Here is a 20,634-nt window from a genome sequence, read left to right on the forward strand (position 1 = left end):
CTGGTAAAGCGTTCTTAGAAAAACCTTACGTCTTTAACAATATCTTTGGCTGGAATAGCTAAGTTTCTCCGAATCCACAGAGGTGGTAATGGTGCAAACTTATTGTTAAAGCAGGCTGACATTTTATGTGGAGAGAAAACCAGCTGAATCTGTTAATGATTTGAGGTCAGATTTGAAGAATAGCTTTCATGAGAATTTTTTTTAGGTTGAGACCATTCTGTTCAGACTCTTTCAAAATGGATCTTTTTGGAATGTTTGTTTTGAAGTAATGCATTACTTAGAAATCATGCTATTTTTAGAGGGGAAAAAAAGAAAACCAAACAAAAATGGTCTTGTTTCCTGTCAAATAAAGTGTATTGCTCATTATGGACCCTCATGATGTAAAAACTTTGTTTGCTGAACTTGTACGCCAGGTTTTTGTGCAATTCTATTTGTGCTAATTTGACTGTATGCAGACTACCTGTGCAAGGCATAACATGGGCTCAGTTTGTGCTGCAGTATTGTATGCACTTATATTCAGAACTATAGCCCACCCTTGTGGCAAGAGGTGCTTATTAAATTAGGAGTTAACACCATTTTGATAAAAAAAGATTCTAGTCCCCTTTCCACAGCAGTTCAGATGATGTTTTTCTTCTCATAAAGAAATTCTAACTTTCGTGTTCCCCTAGACCCTTTGCATTTGACAGTCACAAAAGATGGTCCCCGCGATGGCAATGCCACGCTGCAGTCGGAAGGTCCTACCTCAGGAGCAGAAGATCAGGCCTGCTGTCCTCTCCCAGTCCCCGCAGGCAGCAGCCACGTGATGCTACGACTGATGCTTGCCAGGTCACCTTCTCAGCAGAGTCACCTCTTCTGCAGGAGTGACTGGGTTTAAAAAGCTGAGGCACTTACTGGTAAAGACAGAAACGGAACTTCTGCTTACAGAACTGCAAAGTTTGGGGAAGGAAACATTAGGCTGAGGAGTGCTGGGCTTAAACTGTAACAAGGGATGTGTAGTTAGACATTTATATTTAAAAAAAAAAGAAAAAAGCGCCTATCTTACTCTGATTTTTTATTTTTTTTTAGGTAGTTAACCTACGCAGGCTGTGGCATCTCCCAGTGTTGGAGGCTTTTAAAAGCTGTTAGAGAAGCATCTGTCAGGTAAATCAGAGCCTGCCTCAGGGTAAGGAAAACCTTTTCTGTGATCCAACGAGGCAAGAATGTCCGGGGGGATGAGGCATTCAGCCACAATGGAAGACAACATTGCCAACAAGAAAAATACTTGCGTTATGGGACTTTATTAAAACTCAAAAAGGAAAACAATTTTATGAGCCTAAAATCTGCCTTTGATCGGGTGTCCAAAAGTCAGCCATTCTGCCCCAGAGGTACAGGCATGTTTAATGTATCAGATCCTGGAAAGGGTGAGAAAACTGCTGGTGCTGCCTGAACCAGGGAGGAGGGGACAACGAAACTGTCCACGCTAAGAGGGTCTGCTTTAGGGATTAAAGCTGGGCATTGCACATCCTGTTGAAAACAGGCACAAATAAGAGCGAGGAGGGGGTACTCATACTCATTTGGCAGAAGGAGTAAGGCACAACGTCCCTGTATTTCCCAGATCAGCCATGGCACAAAGCCGTTGCCATTTGGGTAACCAAGGAAGTCTCCTTGCCTTTTCAACCCAGTTCCTTTTCCCCCAGGTTCATCTATTTCTTCTTCCAGGTGGTTCATTTCTCTTCCTGTTCACAGGCTGTGATTTCTGTTACAACCCTACACCTCAGGCACACAGTGTAGTTCAGCCTGACAGCCAGGGATGCCAAGCTACCCACACCACCCAGGGCACTGTTCGCACACCACATTCTGCAGAAGGTTTGCTCTGCTCAGCTGCTCTCAAGATGGGGTGCTCTCTTATCCAATAGCTGTTGCAAGGGCAAAGCAAAGGACATGAGAAGCACTGAATCAGCAGCTGAACAACCTTTAGTTTCTAACAACTTCAGCAAGCACAGTTTGTCTCCCAAAGAAATGACAGAGAGCAGCTTCTAGCATGCTTCACCCTCACCGAGCAACCATGTGCTTCTCAGCTTCTCCAGAACAAATTGCTGCCAAGAGCCTGGCGAAGAGCAGGCTGTGCTTACCTTCCAGCCTCAGACCACAATACTGATCCGGAGAGCAACTTTCTGGCTGGGATGTTGGTTTTATCCATTGTGCATCCTTGGTCATTGGAAAGGCTCGAAGGTAGAAAAAACATGCAGCGAGTCAATCAGTAGCTGCTGTTAAGAAGGATGGGACTTCCCCGTCACATTGCATTAGTACCAGGAAGGGAGGTTACGTGAAAACGGCAACTGACACAGTGCAGCCTTGCCAGCAGATATGCGGCATGGCTAAATGTAATGACCTGTCTGGGGCTGCTGGCTTTACCTGTTGGGCTGTGGTACACACTGCAGTCAATAAGTGCACTGCTATTGTTATTTCTGAAGTGTTATAATTATCCTGTTGTGCCTCACATTTCTTTCTAAATCCATACTGCACACAATTCCTCTAATTTAATCAGATGTACGGACCAGGTTTGTCCCTTAAAGTGACACAGGATTCAGAAGCTCCCAAAAACATTCAAGCTGGTGGAGATGCTGATCAGTGCCTGGGGTTGTTGAAGTCACGTTGTCATCTCCAAGGGGGATTTTGATATGGCTTCTAGTTTTCTGCCAGCCAATTCCTTGCGGTAAAGATGGCATCTGTGGAACAGAACTATAAATATGTAGAGCCACTGTGAAAACACATGTATTGTTTCTCAGACACTTAGTTATAACAATAATGGTTCTGTGCAGATTAGTCATAAGCAAGTATTTCCAGAGTGTAGGATGGGGATGCTACACTGTGAAAAGGCACAAGAACCATCTGCTAAATACACAGGAAGGAAAGCAGTACAAAAACCTCCACCACAAACCTCATGGTTGATTTTGATTTATATTCAGACATTCTCCCACTGCGTTTTGGGAAGGAGACGGTTGCAGTCATGAGAGCCTCTCCTGTAACTCTCACCTAAACAAATTCATAGATGGTGGGGAGCCACTTGCAGAGACAAGATAAGGACACAGCTGTTGATCTGCCTCCTGTTCCAGCCCAGTGTCAGCACGCATTTTATTGTACTCTAGTGCTGGGCAACTAATTCTTGAGGACTCGGAACAGCTGAGGGAATCACAATGTATTCCTAATGGAGGAAAAAAAAATGCCCTTTTTGTGTGGTCTCTCCCCATTTCTGTTTTAGGGAAATTCTTTTAACGAAAAAACATTGACATTTCTGTCAATCAGTCAGCATCCTTCTCTGGAAGGAAAGTTAAGTAAGTGTATATTGCATTTCAAAGGCATGGAGGAGACAGAACAAAAAAAATCAGGTATAATATTGTTCAAACAAGATACAGGACATGAAATAAACAATTCTCAAACTTGAAACACGTCTGCGTTTCTCATCTGACTTATGTGACTGCAGTACAAAGAAGATTGCTTTGCAACAGAACATCATGCAGGCAGATGAGATCTTTTTATCAAGTGAGAAGATATAGATGCAACATTGCATTTGTCTTTAGGCAGGAGTGGAATAGGTGTAGACGTAGAGGGTTTGGGGCTAACTAATCCAGACCTACATGAAAATTATTGGAAATTAGAACACTTTGTTCACTGAAAAAAAACCCAAATGCTTTCAGGTGTTTAGTTTAATCTCCAAAAGAATGGTAAAGAGATTGCATAAACAATTACGGTTTTTAAAACTTTGAAAAAACAACCAAAGTGACACATCTAGGGGGAAAGGTCATGTTTCTTGTAAATCTTCCACACCCATTTCCCAAGGATGATTTACCAAAGTCCAGTTTTAATAATAGGCTTCTGTCAGGGACACAAATTGGAACTTATGTCCTTTGTTTAAACAGGAGTTATATCTTCCAGAGAAACTCACAGCCACCAGCAATACTAGTCAAAATCTGATCCTTGGAAGAAAAAATGTGCATTGCCTTTTTCAGATTTTCAACGAACATGCCATTTTCTCTGCTAGACTTAGCAATCTCCTGGACTCTGGACATAATCCCAGTAGAATCCAATAGAAAAAAATACATGTATGGAAATAATACATGTCAATTATCAACCATTTTTCTGATCACACCATGTAAGTGCAAATCAATAATAAAAGTAAATTTCTTCTCTTACAGGGCTGCTATTCAAAGTGAATATTTACTTGTCGCTTGCACTGCATGAGGACTTATGGGTTGACATCTGGGCTCTCTTCTCTTCCAGACGTTGCATCCCCTGAGAGGAATGGCTAGCACCTTCTGCCGTCTCCTGGCTGGCCGTGCAACCACTGCACTCTTTGCAGCCGCAGGCACCGGGGTGCTAACCACCGGGTACCTCCTCAACCAGCAAAATGTGAAGGCTGCTGTTCAGGAAAAACGGAAACTCTTCCCTCCAAGGTAAGGACTTGGGGATGGCAGTCAGCTGAGCACAGCACCCTGTTGACTGGGCTAGGAGCAACATTTAACTCGTTGGAGGCAGAAAATCCCTATCAAAGCTGCAGAGTCCTCATACAGTCACACCGTCTGTGTGTCTGTCCATGGGCGGCATCACCTGAAAAATGGCACCCTTAATTAATAACCCCAGTTTTAGGTAGCACCAACAATGGCCTTCAAGACCAGAAAGCAGGGATGTAACCAGGGATGCTCAAAAAACCCCATTGCCAAACAATAACAAGCCTAAGAAATGTTTCTAATTTTAGACAGAGCACTGTATTAGTCCTTATTTTATCTCATCAGCTATCAAACAGTTTGCAGCTCAACCTATTGGACCAGCTGACTGTACGGACTCTTAACATTAGGACATGTGAAAATATTTTCATTATGCAAGTAGTAAAGAAATCTCCCACATAACTGCTGTACTTGAAATACTCCTAATTCCATTACAAACTGGCTGGCTGATGATTAGAAACTAATTACAGTCCTTCTTCTCCTCTGTAGGCTGGCTTTGTTGGCCATATTTGTGAAAAGCAATACAGCTCAGGCTCTGACAGACCTTGTTGGGTTTTTTTTAAGTAGCAAATAGTATCCTAGTTAAAATATATTCTTACAGAAATAACAGAGTTGTGTATAAAGCAAATCGTTACCAGTACAAGGTGGATGTGGTCTGACTCAGTTGCAAAAATGCCTTGCTAAAGCATAACATCTTTGTTTTTCCCTGTCCTAGTACAGCATGCACCTTTTTGTAAATAATAATCCCATTAAAGCAAACCCAGATATTGTAGAAGAATGAGCTTCCCAGCTGACATAGATCAGACAGTCCCACGGATTTCCACTATGCTGTGAGAGCACCTGGGCTCTGAATTACAAAGAACTTCTTCAGCTAAACTTAATTCCCTTCCTACTTGACCAAAACAGTATTAGAGCTCTTTTACTTCTAATAAGAGGGACTCAGCAGAGATTTAATGGGGCTTAGTACGCTCTCAGAGCTTGGGATGGATTTTCCTGATGGCCTTGAGTAGCAGAAAGCTGCATTTGCTTGTTGGTGTGGTATGCAACAATGCAACATGGGGTACTTTCAGTGACCTCAATCTTCCTCCCTTCCTAAAATTCAATGCAACACATAAACCAAGAACTAATTATACTTTTAAACCATGCTGAGTATTCTGCATCTCATGATCCCTTTAACAGCTTCATAAACTAGCGAGGATTGCTCTTCAGAGGTAGCACATTAATTGCTTGGGCTTCTTCTTCTCTTCAGCGCAGACTATCCTGATCTCCGCAAGCACAACAACTGCATGGCTGAGTGCCTCACACCAGCCATTTACTCTAGGCTAAGGGACAAGATGACTCCCAATGGCTACACCCTGGACCAGTGCATCCAAACCGGGGTGGACAATCCTGGCCACCCTTTCATTAAAACTGTGGGCATGGTCGCAGGTGATGAAGAATCCTATGAGGTAAGACGTTTCCACAATACTGTTGTATTTGGTTCAGTTTTCGTGGTACCGTTCACAAGAGCTCGTTAGATGAAGACAGATTCTGGGTAGGGTATGAACTCCTAAGATAAATTATATCCTGGAGAGTACCTAAGGGGCAGGTCATGTGCATAAAGATGGTGTTTTTCCTACTCTTATGCATTAGGAAATGCATGAACATGAGGTGTTACTACAGGTGCCCTCTCTGCTGCAACTGAAGTTAATGTACCTGCTTGGAAGCAGCTGCCCTCCTTCCTACAACTGAACTTAGTTTATGGCAAAACTGTGTAACCCTGAGACACACAAAATAAAGGTAAAGTGGAAATCATGTTGTGGAACAGCAGAGGCAGAAGTGAAACAAAAATGGAAAGTGTCAGACATCATTAAGCCACAGTTTTTGGATCATGATGAAAACTGAAGACAGACAGCGTTAGGGTGGCCAGGTTTATTTAACTCTGGAATAAGGAGAAGAGGAAAAGAGAAGAAAGTCCTTGTTTTATTGACCTCCGTGGTCTGCTTCCTTCAGTCTGTCATAAATTGGTACCTATCATTATACAGTTTCCTAACAGTATCCCAAACACTGGGCTGCTGAGGATGGACCGGGACATCTGGCATTCTGGCCCATCAGCTCCTGTTGTTCAGTTTACCCACGTAGATGTGCCACTGCTCCTCATCCACATGAAGGTGTGGTTGTGATCGGTGTTGACACACCTGAGACAAGTGGCTCTAACGAGGACTAGTATCCCATGCTGGTGAAGACATAAGGAACACTACGGAACACTGTCGAGGTCAAAAGCACCCCCCCTTTTCATATCTAGCCCTGTCTGCATTTGCAAAGCCCTCTTTATGTCTGTCACCCAGGAGCTTGTGCCAGGGGACTTCTCCTGTGGCTGAAGCTGGTGCTTTTCAGTGTTTCTCAGATGCTCCAGACTCTTTCTAGATTCTCTTGACTTCATAGGTGTTTGCTGAGATTTTTGACCCTGTCATCAAAGTGAGACATAATGGCTATGATCCACGGACAATGAAGCATCACACGGACCTGGATGCATCCAAGGTAAGACCGAAATAAAATAATGAGACAATAAAGGTTGGGGGCTGCTTCTTACAGTGATGATATTGTATGTAATAGTACTGTTCTTTTTCCTGATCCAACTCCAAAGGCAGTAATGTTTGGGTTAAAGGCAAGTGGGATGCCACTCATGTTCCTAACAGGAAGACGGCTGCATCCCTACACTGTTGCTAGCAGGGGCACCAGTCTCAACTCCACTAAGCTGTCCCACATTTGGGCCACAGTCTCACTTGGCACTGTGGGTCTGTTCACGAGCTTACAGTTAACCGCGTGCCTAAAGGCTGGAAAGAAAGCAGGACTTGACCCCGCTACACCCACGTACACATGATTAAACCTTACCTGCTGCTTAAGATTTCCTTCATAGGTCAACCACACTGTGGTTTAGCATCTTCTTGGGCTTTCCCCTTTCAAAAGATCTTCCGTACCTGGCCCCCTGCCTCTGCCCATATCCGTGTTTCCAAAAGCTGTGTATTTTGGGACCACGAAGGAGTAGCTGGTTACTCTGCCGCATTCATTCAGCCAAAGAAATCTGCTGTTCCTAAAAAATCTCCTGGTGCCTGAAACTGTAAGGGGCTCCTGGTATCCTGAGTATTTGTGATCTCATGGAGAGGGCATGAGTCCTCATGCCTGGGCAGAAAGATACCCCTCTTTTTGTATGATGGGATTTGGGTTTTTTTAATAGTGGAGTACAACACCAAGGACTGTGTGTGAACTAATGAAACATTTTCCCTTCAGATCACCCATGGTCAATTTGACGAGCGCTACGTCCTCTCGTCACGGGTGCGGACTGGCCGCAGCATCCGGGGCCTCAGCCTTCCTCCTGCCTGCACCAGGGCAGAGCGGAGAGAGGTGGAGAATGTTGTGGTCACCGCGCTCGCTGGGCTGAAAGGAGACCTCTCTGGGAAGTACTACAGCTTGACCAATATGTCCGAGAGGGATCAGCAGCAGCTTATTGACGTAAGTATAGCTCCAGCGCTGACACCACCTTCATTTACTTTCTACCTTAGTCTTCATCTTTCTTTGGGGTACCTGCTTTGCTGTGTAGCTAAGGAGGGTAATCACAGCATTAACCCAGTAGTTAATGGTCTGACAATAATTTTAATATAATGGCAAATCATCCAGGGTCTATATTTTGGCTAAGTACATATTGTGCAGGTCCAAAACATGAACTTACATTGCAGATAGCGAGATATGTGTCAAATCACATATACATGGCTGCTGCCACCTCTTTGGACAAATAACAGAGTAAATCCAGGACTTTTTCTTGGTCATTTCCTCGAGCAAAGATTGCTATTTTCTTTATCAATAACGATTCTAACAAAAAATATTACATTGAGATAAGCAGTATGTATTATGTGTATTCTGGACTGTTGGGGTGGGAGCTTTGGCTGTAATCTCCTTATGTCAAAACTACACTAATTCTAATTTCCCCCAAATGGCTGTAGCCAACTGCACCCAGGTGTCCTTTTTCCAGTCCTGTAACTGTGTTTAAGGACTTGAAGGATCAGGCCCATAACAAGAGTTTTCATTGTCACACAGATGGGAACACAAGGATTTTCATCATGGATTTTGTCACAGCATGTGACATGTCAAACAACCTTTGAATGTGCATTTTAAATATCCAAAGGAATGGCTGTACCCTGTTAGCTATATTCATAGAATCATAGAATCATAGAATGTTTTGGGTTGGAAGGGACCCCTAGAGGTCATCTAGTCCAACCCCCCCGCAGGAGCAGGGACACCGCTAACTAGATCAGGTTGCTCAGAGCCCCGTCCAACCTGGCCTTGAATGCTTCCAGGGATGGGGCCTCCACCACCTCTCTGGGCAACCCATGCCAGTGTTTCACCACCCTCATTGGTGGCACATTAATCCATAACATCAAACAAAAGAGAGCTGATGAAGTAACATAACTATTTGTAACTCTGGAACTAGGTGTCACAGTCTGGATTAACCAGGAGTTAAGAATTTATATAAGGTCAGTAACTTTTTGAATTGAATGTCCTTGGTAATATGTTTATTGACAAGATGTTGATGACCTATTGTAGGTTTTATTTATTGCCTTTTTCAAAGAGCCCCTCAGAAAGCAGAGGTTGAAATAGAGTGTGGAGAATATAATTCCTTCATGGTTTAAGCTTAAATCCTTTGAGAAGCAGAATAAGCTTCACTGATTCAGCATTTTACCTTGTTTTGTTTGTTTTTATGGTAATGTGAATTTACAGAAATCAGGGCATTGAATGTTGTTACCTCAGGTTCCATCTTTAACTTACACCATTGCTTACCTCCTCTAGTACCTTAGGACCTTGAACCTCTATAGTATCAGGCTTTCTGCCAGCCTTTAATAAGCACCATTTGCGCTCTGTAAGATCAAGTCAGCACTAGCTGAATGGCATTCGGCACAGAAGGCATTTGGTACTTTGCAGATTTAGGCCATATGCACGTGAGGGAAACTAATAGTGATCAGCTGTTTTCTTGCAAAAATGGGAATTTTTCTTTCAAGCAAAAGAGTCGAGTGGAGCAAACCAAGGAAGGAAATGTTGAGTCCCTGTGACAAGCAAAGAGAACTCTATGCCTTTTCTCTCTGCATGGTTGGGGTTCTGGATGCATCATATCCATCACAGGGTGTTCAAAGATGAAAACCTAAATTCTCCACTAAGGGGAAAAAGACGTAAAGCATATGAACTTGTCTACTGTGTCATATTTATTCTGGATAGCTTGCCTCACTATTATTAATTAAACACTAGATTTAAAAAAACCAACCAACCAAACACTCATTAATATTTCAGCATGCACATGAAAATCAAATACTTATCTGCTTTGGGAAAAAAAAAACCAGCTCCATTAAAAAGAAAAAGAAAAAACTAAATTATCTGGAATGTGGCAAGTTGGTGGCACAGCAGGTGCTGCTTTTATTAAATCAGAAATAGCATCTCTGTTAAGGAACAGAACAAGGCTGTGATTCCGAAAGGTCAAGCCTAGCACTGATTTAATTCCTACCTTGACTTCATGCTCAGAATAGATTGCTAAACCTCTGTGTTGGAGAAATATCTTTTCAGAACTAGCTTCCCTCTCCCCCCCCACAGTCTTTAAGGACTCATTGCCTTCTGCCACCCTGAAATTTATCTGTATACAGAGAACATCTCTTGTGCTAGCAGTCAGGTCCCTGCAGAGTACCCTTTAGTGTCTGTATGTGGTATTAGGTTCTCCCATTCCTCTCTACACTTGAAAAATATTTTTTTGCAAACATGGTCCTGTTACCAATATCAGTGAGAATCTGCAAGACTCAAGAAGATCACTGGCGCAAAGTGATTTTAGTTTTCAGATTACGGAACCATATTCACAAGCTGTACTATGCGATCTACTTCTACGTTGATTGCCTTCACATAAAATGTATTAGACGGCGTTATACTGCTTCCTTGAACAAACTTTAATTTTGTTTTGTTTTGTCTTGTCTCTCTCTCTCTTTCTCTTTCTCTCTCCCCTTGGCCCCATTTCTGTTAACAGGACCATTTTCTCTTTGATAAGCCAGTGTCCCCTTTGCTAACGTGTGCTGGGATGGCACGCGACTGGCCAGACGCCAGAGGAATCTGGTATGTGGTGTGACATGCAGAAGCTTGCATCGTGTTTTAAAGATTGTGTTACAGATCTCCTTGCTTGTCCTAACCTTGCAGCCACTCCGCCCCCATGCTCACAGCATGTTCAGTTTGCTTTTTAAAAAGATGTTTTCTTGCTTAATTAAAAAAAAAAAAAACAAAACACAAATGAAATCCAGTATAAAACAACAGAATGGGTAAGACCTTTATATTCAAGAAGCCATCACTAATATCTTCCACACCACACAGTATCATAGGCATGGCTCCTTCTGTGGGCTTTTGTCTCCATTTTTTCTATTTCTAGATAAAAAATTTGATTTGGGAAAGAGCCTGTAGGTCACCACGCAGTCAGCAGAGCTGAGGTTATAAAAGCAGCTCTAACATCAGATTGTAGTCATGCTGTCAGCTAGGAACCCCTGGCCGTACAGCTGCAGGACACCACACTCCAAATTCCTGTACCCCTCCTCACTGCCATGAGACAGTGTCATTTTAATTCCCAGAGCTGAAAGTAAGCCTTTCTTTCCAAATGAATTGGACAAAAAGGACACGTAGAAGTTGAATTTCCTATTTTGTCCTAGGTCTGTTTCTACTTTCACAACACACTTGACATATTTTGTGCCCAAATATGGTATTTTCTGGGGAGAGAAATGGATAACAGCTCTGAGGTCAGTGCACACACCCGCTAGCAGGGGATGGGGGAGGCTCTGCGGTGCATAGCATCTGCACCCTTCCTGGTATACTTCTAGGCATTACCAGATGCTTTAATTCTGAAATATTAGGCTAAAAAAGGATTCTGAGGAATAACCTAGCCTGACTGCTTGCCCGAGGTGGGTTCAGGACCTTCAGAGGGGATGGGACTTTATGTGGAAAAAACCCCAAGGTGTTCTCCAAGCAGTGTTTGACAGTACTGGCTCATGCTCAGAAGCACAGCCAGTATTACTGCGATGAGCTAAACGTGATTTCTGCTGGGAGCAAGTGCTGTGACACCTGATCACCCTCAAAACCTGGCGACCTGCTGGAAATATGTGAGGATTTTTTTATTTCAACAAGCTTCAGATTAGTTCCCCGGTCCCCAACTAAATCTGAGGAAGAAGAAAAGGATAAATCTGAGGCATCCCATTCGTTGTCTCTACAAACAAACAGGAGAAGTACCAACAATATAAATACTATCCAGGGATCTTCCAAATAAAACAGACCTGGGTTTTGGCTTGTTTTACATATGAAATATCAGTCAGACTGGAAAAAAATTAGTATGATTGGAAAGTATTTCAGTAAGCCACATTTGGAAAACCTGCCTTTCCCTTGCAAGAAGTTGTTGTCAAAAAGAGAATGCGTTCTGGAAACTGTTTTGCTTACAAAGATTGCGCTCCTGACCTTGTTATGGGCTGCAGGACTATTCCCACTGACCTCACCAGCAGTGATGGCACAGTTCAAATGCACTCAGTGTGGTCTCCCTCCACGTTCCTTAAAGCAATGGGGAGACTTAGTTAATTAGAGGGGGAGCTGAGTCGAGCCAACCTCAGCCAGTTTGGAAAACCCTCCCCCTGATCATTCGTACGTGACTGAAGACGAGGTCACTGGACCTTGGGTGACCGTAACATCAGGGCACAGGATGTTTACATCTGGCAAACTCGAAGTGCAAAAAAGGGTATTGCAGTTAAAGACCGTCTGAAAGTCAGGCTCAGGGTGAACTTTCACTTTCAAATTTCATGTGTTTCAAACCTGGAAGCATTCCACTGTTTGTACGAATGAGTCTGATCCCATCGATCACCACCTACGTGCTGTAGAAAGGCCGTAGTAGACAACAGAAAAAGTGGAGAAAAAGCCAGGAAAAGTGACCTCGGGTTTGACCCAGCACTTAATAAGCCTAGCCATGACTGAATTGTCTGAAGCAAGAGTGGGTATCTTAGGGCATTTTTATCCTGACTGACAAGCTGGCATCCCTAATGTGCTGTCCAGGAGCAACGTGCAGATGCTGTCCTCAGACGCCTGGCTTGACTGATATGGCAATCCAGTGCTACCAAGCGATACAGAGGGCACTGGGATTTGATTTAGGGGAGAGTACAATTAAGTAAGGACATATTGCTTGGCCACCAGCAGCATGTAAACATTTGGGGTTTCTTTCCTAGCTGCAGGGTTTGCAAAGAACAATAAAAAACATCCCTGGTGACAGAGGATGGGGAGCTCAGCTGCTCCCTCTGCTGCACCTCCCAGCCGTGCTCTTGCTAGAGGACAACGTGCTTTTCCTCGCTCAGCACCACGGCAGCATGATGTGATCAGAAAAACTGCTCAGAAAAACGTGCCCAAGAGACCCGTGCAATGCCATTGGCACGGGGCATCCAACCGTGAAAGCCGCTCAGGTCCCTAACTCCACAGAATGATGTCATTCTGCTGCGCTTAACCTCTCCACAGCCCTGAAAGACTGTGATAAAGCTAAGGATACTAAGAACTATTTTTCAGGGCTTGTCTTTTTAAAGATTCTCTTTCTTTTTTTTTCCCTCTCCACCAGGCATAACAATGACAAGACATTTCTCATCTGGATTAATGAAGAAGACCACACCAGGGTGATCTCCATGGAGAAGGGTGGCAACATGAAACGGGTGTTTGAAAGATTTTGCCGTGGTTTAAAAGAGGTAGAACCTCAATGAGTTTATTATCGCCTTTTGTTTATTGTTGAGCTGTTGTCAGCACTGCTTACCATGGTTCATACTGAACTGTCATCTCCGGGAGCAGCAAAACGAAGTAACACCAGTCCACATAGCAACCCACACTAATGCAGTTACAGAAGGAAACATGGGCAAAATGCTAGCTGAGTTGTAGGGGAAAATAAATAAAATGCTCTTGTAGCTTTTGTATTAAAATCTTCAGCACAAGCTGGCTGAAGAAATATCCCCTTTTTGCCACTTTGTGCCTGCAGGCTGTGGGAATTCATAAATCAAGAATTTTATTTGGATTGATTGCCTGGTTTGCTTGCATTAAGAATTTATTCGGCCCAGCCCCCTGGTTCTCATCCCTGATGCTGGGAGCGGAGTGGATGCTGCTGAGGTTGTGCACAGGACTGAGGACTTAAGACCCATGGGCTCACTGCCAATTTGGGGTAGATATGGGGTTTTGTGATTAAAATACTAAAAACTGACAGCCAGGGCTCTTGGTCTAGCTATTCATAAAGACAAAAAAAAAAAAAAAAAGCTTTCATGAGATGGTCGGTGGATTAAAACAGTTTTGTCCAGACAATGCAGGTATAGCTGCAAGTTGGTTCCAGCCCTGTGCAGCCCTGTGTACTGCTCTGGCACAGAAAAAGTTGCTTTAACAGAGAAAGAGGATTTTACTGTGTCCCACAAGCAATATAGCAAGGTGCAGCAGGACAGGTGATGTGGCCAGACACTATTCTCCACTACTCTTGTCCACATCAGTCCTGGTTGGATTGGCATAAAACATGAAACCCTAGAGGTTAAACTATGTCAGACCAAAACTGGCTTGAAATTGTCTCCAAGACTGTAAGAACATTCAGGCTGCATAAACCAACTATTTCTCCCCATTGGGATCCTTGGCAAGCTCACTTCATCTGAACTGTGGAGGAACAGCATTTGTCTCCACCTCACTGCTTTTCTTCCTGGGTATGGAAATGCATACTGGGCCAGCCTTTGACTGTTTGCTCCATTCTTCTTATGTTGGCAAAACAGCTTATCTGGCTTCATCCCTGTGCCAAAAACCCCCAGCAAGTATAGAATCATAGAATCGTTTAGGTTGGAAAATACCTTTATGATCATCAAGTCCAACCGTTAACCTAGCCCTGCCATCCCACCACTAAACCCTGTCCCTAAGCATCTCGTCTGCCCGGCTTTTAAATCCCTCCAGGGATGGGGATTCGCCCACTTCCCTGTCCAGCCCATTCCAATGCTTGACAAGCCTTTCAGTGAAAAAATTTTTCTAATGTCCAACCTAAACCTGCTCTGGTGCAACTTGAGGCCATTTCCCCAAGTGTAGAGCTGATACAGCTGTGCAGCCATTCCATATAACTTCACAGCCCCCAGCCAAAAAACACAAGGCCAAGCCGGGACAACAGGGACCTACAGCCTCTTAATTGTGGAAGCAGAGGAAGTTCAGGGCATTCATAGGGAAGTTTGAGTATGTAGTGTGTTTGAGAACACAGAAAACCCAAAGCAACTAATGTATGCTTCTTTGGCATTGGGGTGGTTAACTGGGACCTTTTAGACCTCCAGGGTATACCCCTGAAACTGAATGGTGAGCAGGGTCATGGCCCAGGTGACATGGCTTGAGGATGCTGTCCCCACCTTTGCCTCTGCTGCTGCACTCAGCTCACATTCAACAGCGGTGGACCTACGGACCTGGCCATCGGAAGCGGTCAGACAGCTTTGGGAACAGCAGCCAGAGCAGGAGATCAGGATTCCCACCATCAACTCCAGTGGCCTCACACAATATAGGAATGATGTTAGGAGAGTCCTTTATTCTGTATGCTTCTGGAGAATGGAAGCATTCACCTATATTTGCAGAGGTCTTGAGAGCATGAGCTGGTTTATGTATCTGAGTCTTCTCTGGAGGAGAAGAGAACTGAATTGAAATGGTATTTGGATCACAGAAGTCCAGTAAGTATAGATGAGTGAACAGAGTATCAGCCTATTCAAAGGTCAATAGACCCTTGTGACTTTTCTGCAGATAATTACTTCACTCTCCTTTCTAATCTGGTCAGAGATCTACCAATGAAAAGCATTATACACAAGCTATGTTGTCTCCCTATAATGGAAGTGTGGCTGTTAATACCAGGCATTTAGAAGTCCAGTGTCCTCCCCTGAGAATCATGGCATCACCTTGAAAATTACACAAAACTCAGCTTCAGCTCCTTTGTTTGCTTTGTAGCATTAAAGTCCTTTGGGCTTGTGTGTTGCAACCTTGCTCCAAAAATACCAGGGTTAGAAATGCATGGCCAAAGCCGTAATTCTTATGTGAAATTATGGGTTCATGGGCTAAGGCTATACCAAACCACTATGACAGGAAGCTTTGTGATAAAGTGACAGAGTCTATGAGCTAGTGGTTGTGGGAAAACAATGAAGAAATCCTTGTAATGTGCACTGGCGACCTTGGTGTCTGATGAATGCAAACATTTGCATCAGATCCAAACCAGACTGTACTTGGGTGTAAATGTATGCAACTCTGCTGGTCTTACTGAAGTTCATCATCAGCACAGATATGTGGTGAAAAGAATCTCAGCTATAAGCAGACATTTTAAAATAAGACATTTGTATGCTGCCCTTTTCTTTTTGCTTTTTTTTTTTTTTTTTTTACCATCACAGGTGGAAAGATTAATTAAAGAACGGGGCTGGGAGTTCATGTGGAACGAGCGTCTCGGTTATGTTCTGACCTGTCCTTCCAACCTGGGAACCGGTTTACGTGCTGGAGTCCATGTTAAGCTGCCCAGGCTTAGCAAGGTACAGAAGTCAGTTAAAAGGCCTGTGACATAAGTCAGCTCTTCTGACTTATAAAGAAACAAATGAAAAATGACAGCTTGCAGCGACTCTACATGAACATGATGTGCAACAAAGTCCCAGGGATAACGCATGACTAATTGAGCACACTTTTGTCCTGTAAATTATTGTATTTGTTATGGAAATTAATCTACTCAGCAGACAGACGCCAAGACAGGCTCTAATCCAAGGACTGAGGAAACTATCCACCTCTGCCTGTATTTCTGGAGATGCTGTTAAGTCATGGACAAAAGCATTGCAAGGATTCGGCACAATAGGCAGGGTAAAAGGCAGTAAGCTCAAACCTCTTTTTTTCTGATAGGATCCTAGGTTTCCAAAAATCCTGGAGAACCTGAGGCTGCAAAAGCGCGGCACTGGTGGAGTGGACACGGCAGCTGTGGCAGATGTGTATGATATCTCCAACCTGGACCGCATGGGTCGCTCAGAGGTAACCTGTTGATTTTTTTTTTTCCTTGCTTTTTAGCTCAGATCTGTACTGACATGAGTACGTTGCCCTCTGGTTGGGTTTGCTCCACTGACCTCAGTGGACCCATGGCAGTTTTTACTCCCAATTAATCTGGTCCAATGCAAATGCTTACACAATGAAAAAATACTGATGTCCATGAAGTGCTTGCCCAATATTCCTGTTGCGACAATGAGAAAAAAAAAAAACCCTGAGCCAGTTCCACAGATGTGGCTTGTTTGCACCACATGCCAAGGCTCTCTCCGTGGAGAGCATGCGGGTGCTGGAAAGATTTGGCTTTGGTAACAGACTTCCCTCGGGATGATGTTTCTCAGCACCACAGCACAAACTCTCAGACCTGCCTGCCCCCTGGAGGGCGCAGCCATGAGATCGGTGCCCGGCTGTCCCTGCAGGGCTGGACATGAGACGTGTGTGTGTAAGACATTGTACAGCAGGCACTGCATGTCGGGCAGGTACCAGCTGTGCCTGCTGCAAAATGTTGGGGAAAGAAGCAGAGACTGAGTCCTAACCCACCCAGGGAATCGGGCACCGAAAGTGCGACAGTTTAAGGTGTTGCTTTCCTTTTAGTATTCAGTCATGCACTTTCTCCACAGTTAGGCAGCAGGACAAGGCCAGTCCTTTCACTCTGAAATAACTGAGAAGGAGGAGTTAGTGCCATGTTCATGTGTCCTGCGTGGCACTGAGCAGAGGATGCAGGAGAGCTAGGTTTAAATGAGGGCAAAGATTGAATTCTCAGTTTTGAGCGGTCCCTATTGGGCTGTAGGCTACAATGAGATGGGTTTGTCTCAGACATTTGTTTCAAAGCCATTTCAGCTTGAATGAGTATTTGTTGTGCCAGAGGGTGGCAATGACCCTACAGCCTGGTGGTGATGCTGCTTTCCTGGGAGACTTGGGTTCCAGACTTCATTCCAGTTTCATCTTTAAGTATTTTATAAATTAGAACAGCTCCTAAGAGTAAATCTCCTGGAGGATGGGGGAGAAGCAGCTGTGTCAAGGAGTTGTAGCTTCCTCCCACTAGCTCTGCCTGAGCCAAACCCTTATTCCAGGCCACAGGCTGCAAGTACTGTGGTACCACTACAGCTTCCCTTTCCTCACCGGGACCAGGGCTGCTTTCACCCTTGGCCACATCAAGAACAACTAAGACAAAAATTTACCTTCCAAGACCCTGTGACTCCAGTGATTTGAGTAGTTCTAGATTTCTTCTAGTAGGTAGGAAGCAGGGGCCTTCTGTCAAAGATATCTTTCACCCCCCAGATTCGTGCTGTAACCTCTCAGCTATGGTCAACTGGGCATGCCCCAGTGGGACCGATCTCTCCTGAGGACCCTTTATCTCCACTAGCAATGCAATGCACGATTTGGGTTCAGATGCCAACCTGCTGGCACATGTCAGGATTTGAAGGGCTGCCTGCTTGCCCAGCAACAAAATTTTAATTGCCTTGTGGGCTTTGCTGCAAGTTAAAACCCCACTGCAGAGAAAAGCATGCTGCCAAGGTGTGTTTATGCAGAACAGCACAGCACCAACAGGCTTTGGCAGCTTCGATATGGATGCAGTTTGGTCCTGCTGTTGCAGTGCAACGCCCGAGTTCAGCCCGACTCTTGGTAGGCTTTCGTAACACGAATATATACAACCCTGGGATAACGCACCTGGGTTACAACCAGATTTAAACTGGTTCACAGACAGCTGGCTTCCCTTCCTCGCTCACCTTGGGGTTTTGGCCACTGGGACAGAGCCAAGGCAGGTCTTTGTGCCTTCTTATTCAGACACGCCCTTGAACGTCTTCACAGCCAAGGGGCATTTGGACACAGGTTTGGAAATCTAAATTTCGAAGTTTGATGTAGGCAGCTATGTTCCTTTGGATCTAAACTGAAATAAATTGGAGCGAAAAGCTATTAAGCTGTACTATTTGCAAAAACAGTATGTGACAAAGACATTTATTAGTACCTGAAACATCATCATGTGTGCTTTATGCTAAAATAACACTAATAATACAAAAGGATTACAGGGCATGATTAATTAATATGAATTCTGCTGACAGATGGCCTAAGCCTACAAATTTTTGCTCATATCAAGACTTTCACTGAAGCCAGTGATACCTTGTGCAGCAAGGATTCAAAAGATTAAGCCGATAACTAAGATGCAATCCCTACCTTGAAGATTCTGAAGTCTAAATAGACAAGACAAACTCAAGGGGATAGAAGTGTTTTATTATAAGACATATTTTTTTCAGTACATAATAAAATAAATTCCATTATGTGGTAAATGTGTTTGCAGAACTGAGTTATGTTCCCAAAGGTGCAAGATAAAATTGTTTGTATTTTTGCTTTGTTTCAGTTACTGGTCAATGCAAACTTAATATGAAATTCCTTTTCTTGTTGAGGCTGCAAATTCAGACCTCTGATTTCCCAACACAGCTGGTCTGTAAAATAAACTGCTAAGCCACTGAAATGCTTTATAGTAAAAACAAATCCGTTGAAAGTCTGTGACTGTCACAATAAAGAGACAGTGGGATTTAATCTTTGCATTCGGTTTTAACAAACCAGTCATTAAAGGTTGCTAATGAACCATTTCATGAACATTAAGAAAAATCAGTGCTATAGCTTGCTGGCTAACAGTACCACAGTGCCTGTGGTCCTCGCATGTCACCGCCTGTGGAGAAAGCCTGCTGGGGACAAGGCACCTTGTCTTCTTCAGCAATTTTGAAAAAGGTTACAAAGACACCACTACCCCCTGCCATATAGAATTGCAAATTTTGGTGCTGCTCTGGGCCTGGAGCTAATCCCATCCCTGCCAGTATAAATCAAGAGCTGAAAACAAAGGAGTGATGGATGATGTAGACGCAGCATGAGTTCAGGATGAGCACCTCTGCTTCAGAGATGTGGGTCCTGGGCTTGGCAAAACTGCCTCGACAGAGCCAGCATGCTCGTCAGAATGAGTAGGACATCTGAGTCCTACTGACTGAGTAATCATTACAGCAGGGCTCACAGTCATCTGCAGGGGAACGTGCAGTCCTGAGCCACACATGTGAAGAAGCACAAGACTCTGGTTTGACGAGCTTTCTCAGGCAGCCCTGCCACCTCCCAGTCCCAGCCATGGAGGACCCCGTGCCTCCAGCTGTGTTTCAGGGCTGGTGTGAATCAGGGCAATAAGCCTCTGTCCTCTCCTTCTGTCCGACTCTGGGCTCACATAAATGCTCCTGCAAGCACAGGGGCAGTACGGGCTTGGGAGCTGGGAAAACATAGCAATGGCATTAGCTGCTTCAGTGTGAGCTGCGCAGTGATGCTGAGCTCTCCCAGCACTGCTGTCTTGGTTTCTTCATCCTTGTCCATAAGTAACTTTAGGGACCTATTCGAAAATTTCTGTTGCTGGCAGCCCAAACTCAGGGCAAACAGGAGAAGGGATTACTCTGGGTTTCCACTGGACCAGCATGATCCATGCTCCCTGTGCCACAGGGTGTGAGATCTCTATGCCATGACCCTCCTTACAGCCTTACCTGCTGTCATTGCAGTAAAAGACAGTTTTCCCTTCCTCTATTAAGAGCACTAGCTAAAGATTCTATTACTACTATTTTCTTCTTGTTGTTGTAGGTGGAGCTAGTCCAGATTGTCATCGATGGGGTCAATTACCTAGTTGACTGCGAGAAGAAACTGGAAAGAGGGCAAGACATCAAAGTGCCACCACCATTGCCTCAGTTTGGCAGGAAGTGATCTTGCTGCCGATGGCTAGCAACTGATGGAAAATAAGGTTGCCATTCTGACAGAAAGGTGCCTCTGTATATCTCTGTATAAATATATTCTGTAATAAAACACTACCTGAAACCTGATGTCTCCTTAGATGCCTGGCTGCCCTGGCAGAAGCTAGTCTTTGTGCAGCTTTACCAGGACACACTCAATACAACCACCATGGTATGCTCTTTTGTGGGGACTGCTTCCCTTTCTTTCTTGGTTGTTGGTAGGAGAAGTATTACCTGGGCAATGCAAAAAGCACAAATCCTTAATTCTAGCCTGCATTTGCACTTATGGCCATACTTACAAAGTCTCCTACGAGCACCCGATTTTC

The 20,634-nt window shown here is 44.1% G+C and overlaps 1 protein-coding gene across 1 annotated transcript; it reads left to right on the forward strand.

The window, feature by feature from the left end:
* The first annotated feature begins 4,281 nt into the window (after positions 1-4,281).
* CKMT2 (creatine kinase, mitochondrial 2) lies at positions 4,282-20,282 on the forward strand. The gene is made up of 9 exons (XM_009641145.2): positions 4,282-4,433; positions 5,734-5,932; positions 6,909-7,004; positions 7,755-7,976; positions 10,522-10,607; positions 13,120-13,243; positions 15,923-16,057; positions 16,416-16,541; positions 20,163-20,282. The coding sequence occupies exons 1-9, from the start codon at positions 4,282-4,284 to the stop codon at positions 20,280-20,282; spliced, it is 1,260 nt and encodes a 419-aa protein (XP_009639440.1).
* Positions 20,283-20,634: the final 352 nt, after the last annotated feature.

Source organism: Egretta garzetta, unplaced genomic scaffold (genome assembly GCF_000687185.1).
Source record: "Egretta garzetta isolate BGI_Z169 unplaced genomic scaffold, ASM68718v1 scaffold136, whole genome shotgun sequence".
Classification (NCBI taxonomy): Eukaryota; Metazoa; Chordata; class Aves; order Pelecaniformes; family Ardeidae; genus Egretta; species Egretta garzetta.

Coding starts and splice junctions, on each gene's coding strand:
- CKMT2 (XM_009641145.2), top strand. CDS start 4,282: ATGGCTAGCACCTTCTGCCGTCTCCTGGCTGGCCGTGCAACCACTGCA. Junction 7,977..10,521: donor ATCAGCAGCAGCTTATTGAC/GTAAGTATAGCT, acceptor TTCTGTTAACAG/GACCATTTTCTCTTTGATAA. Junction 13,244..15,922: donor TTTGCCGTGGTTTAAAAGAG/GTAGAACCTCAA, acceptor TTACCATCACAG/GTGGAAAGATTAATTAAAGA.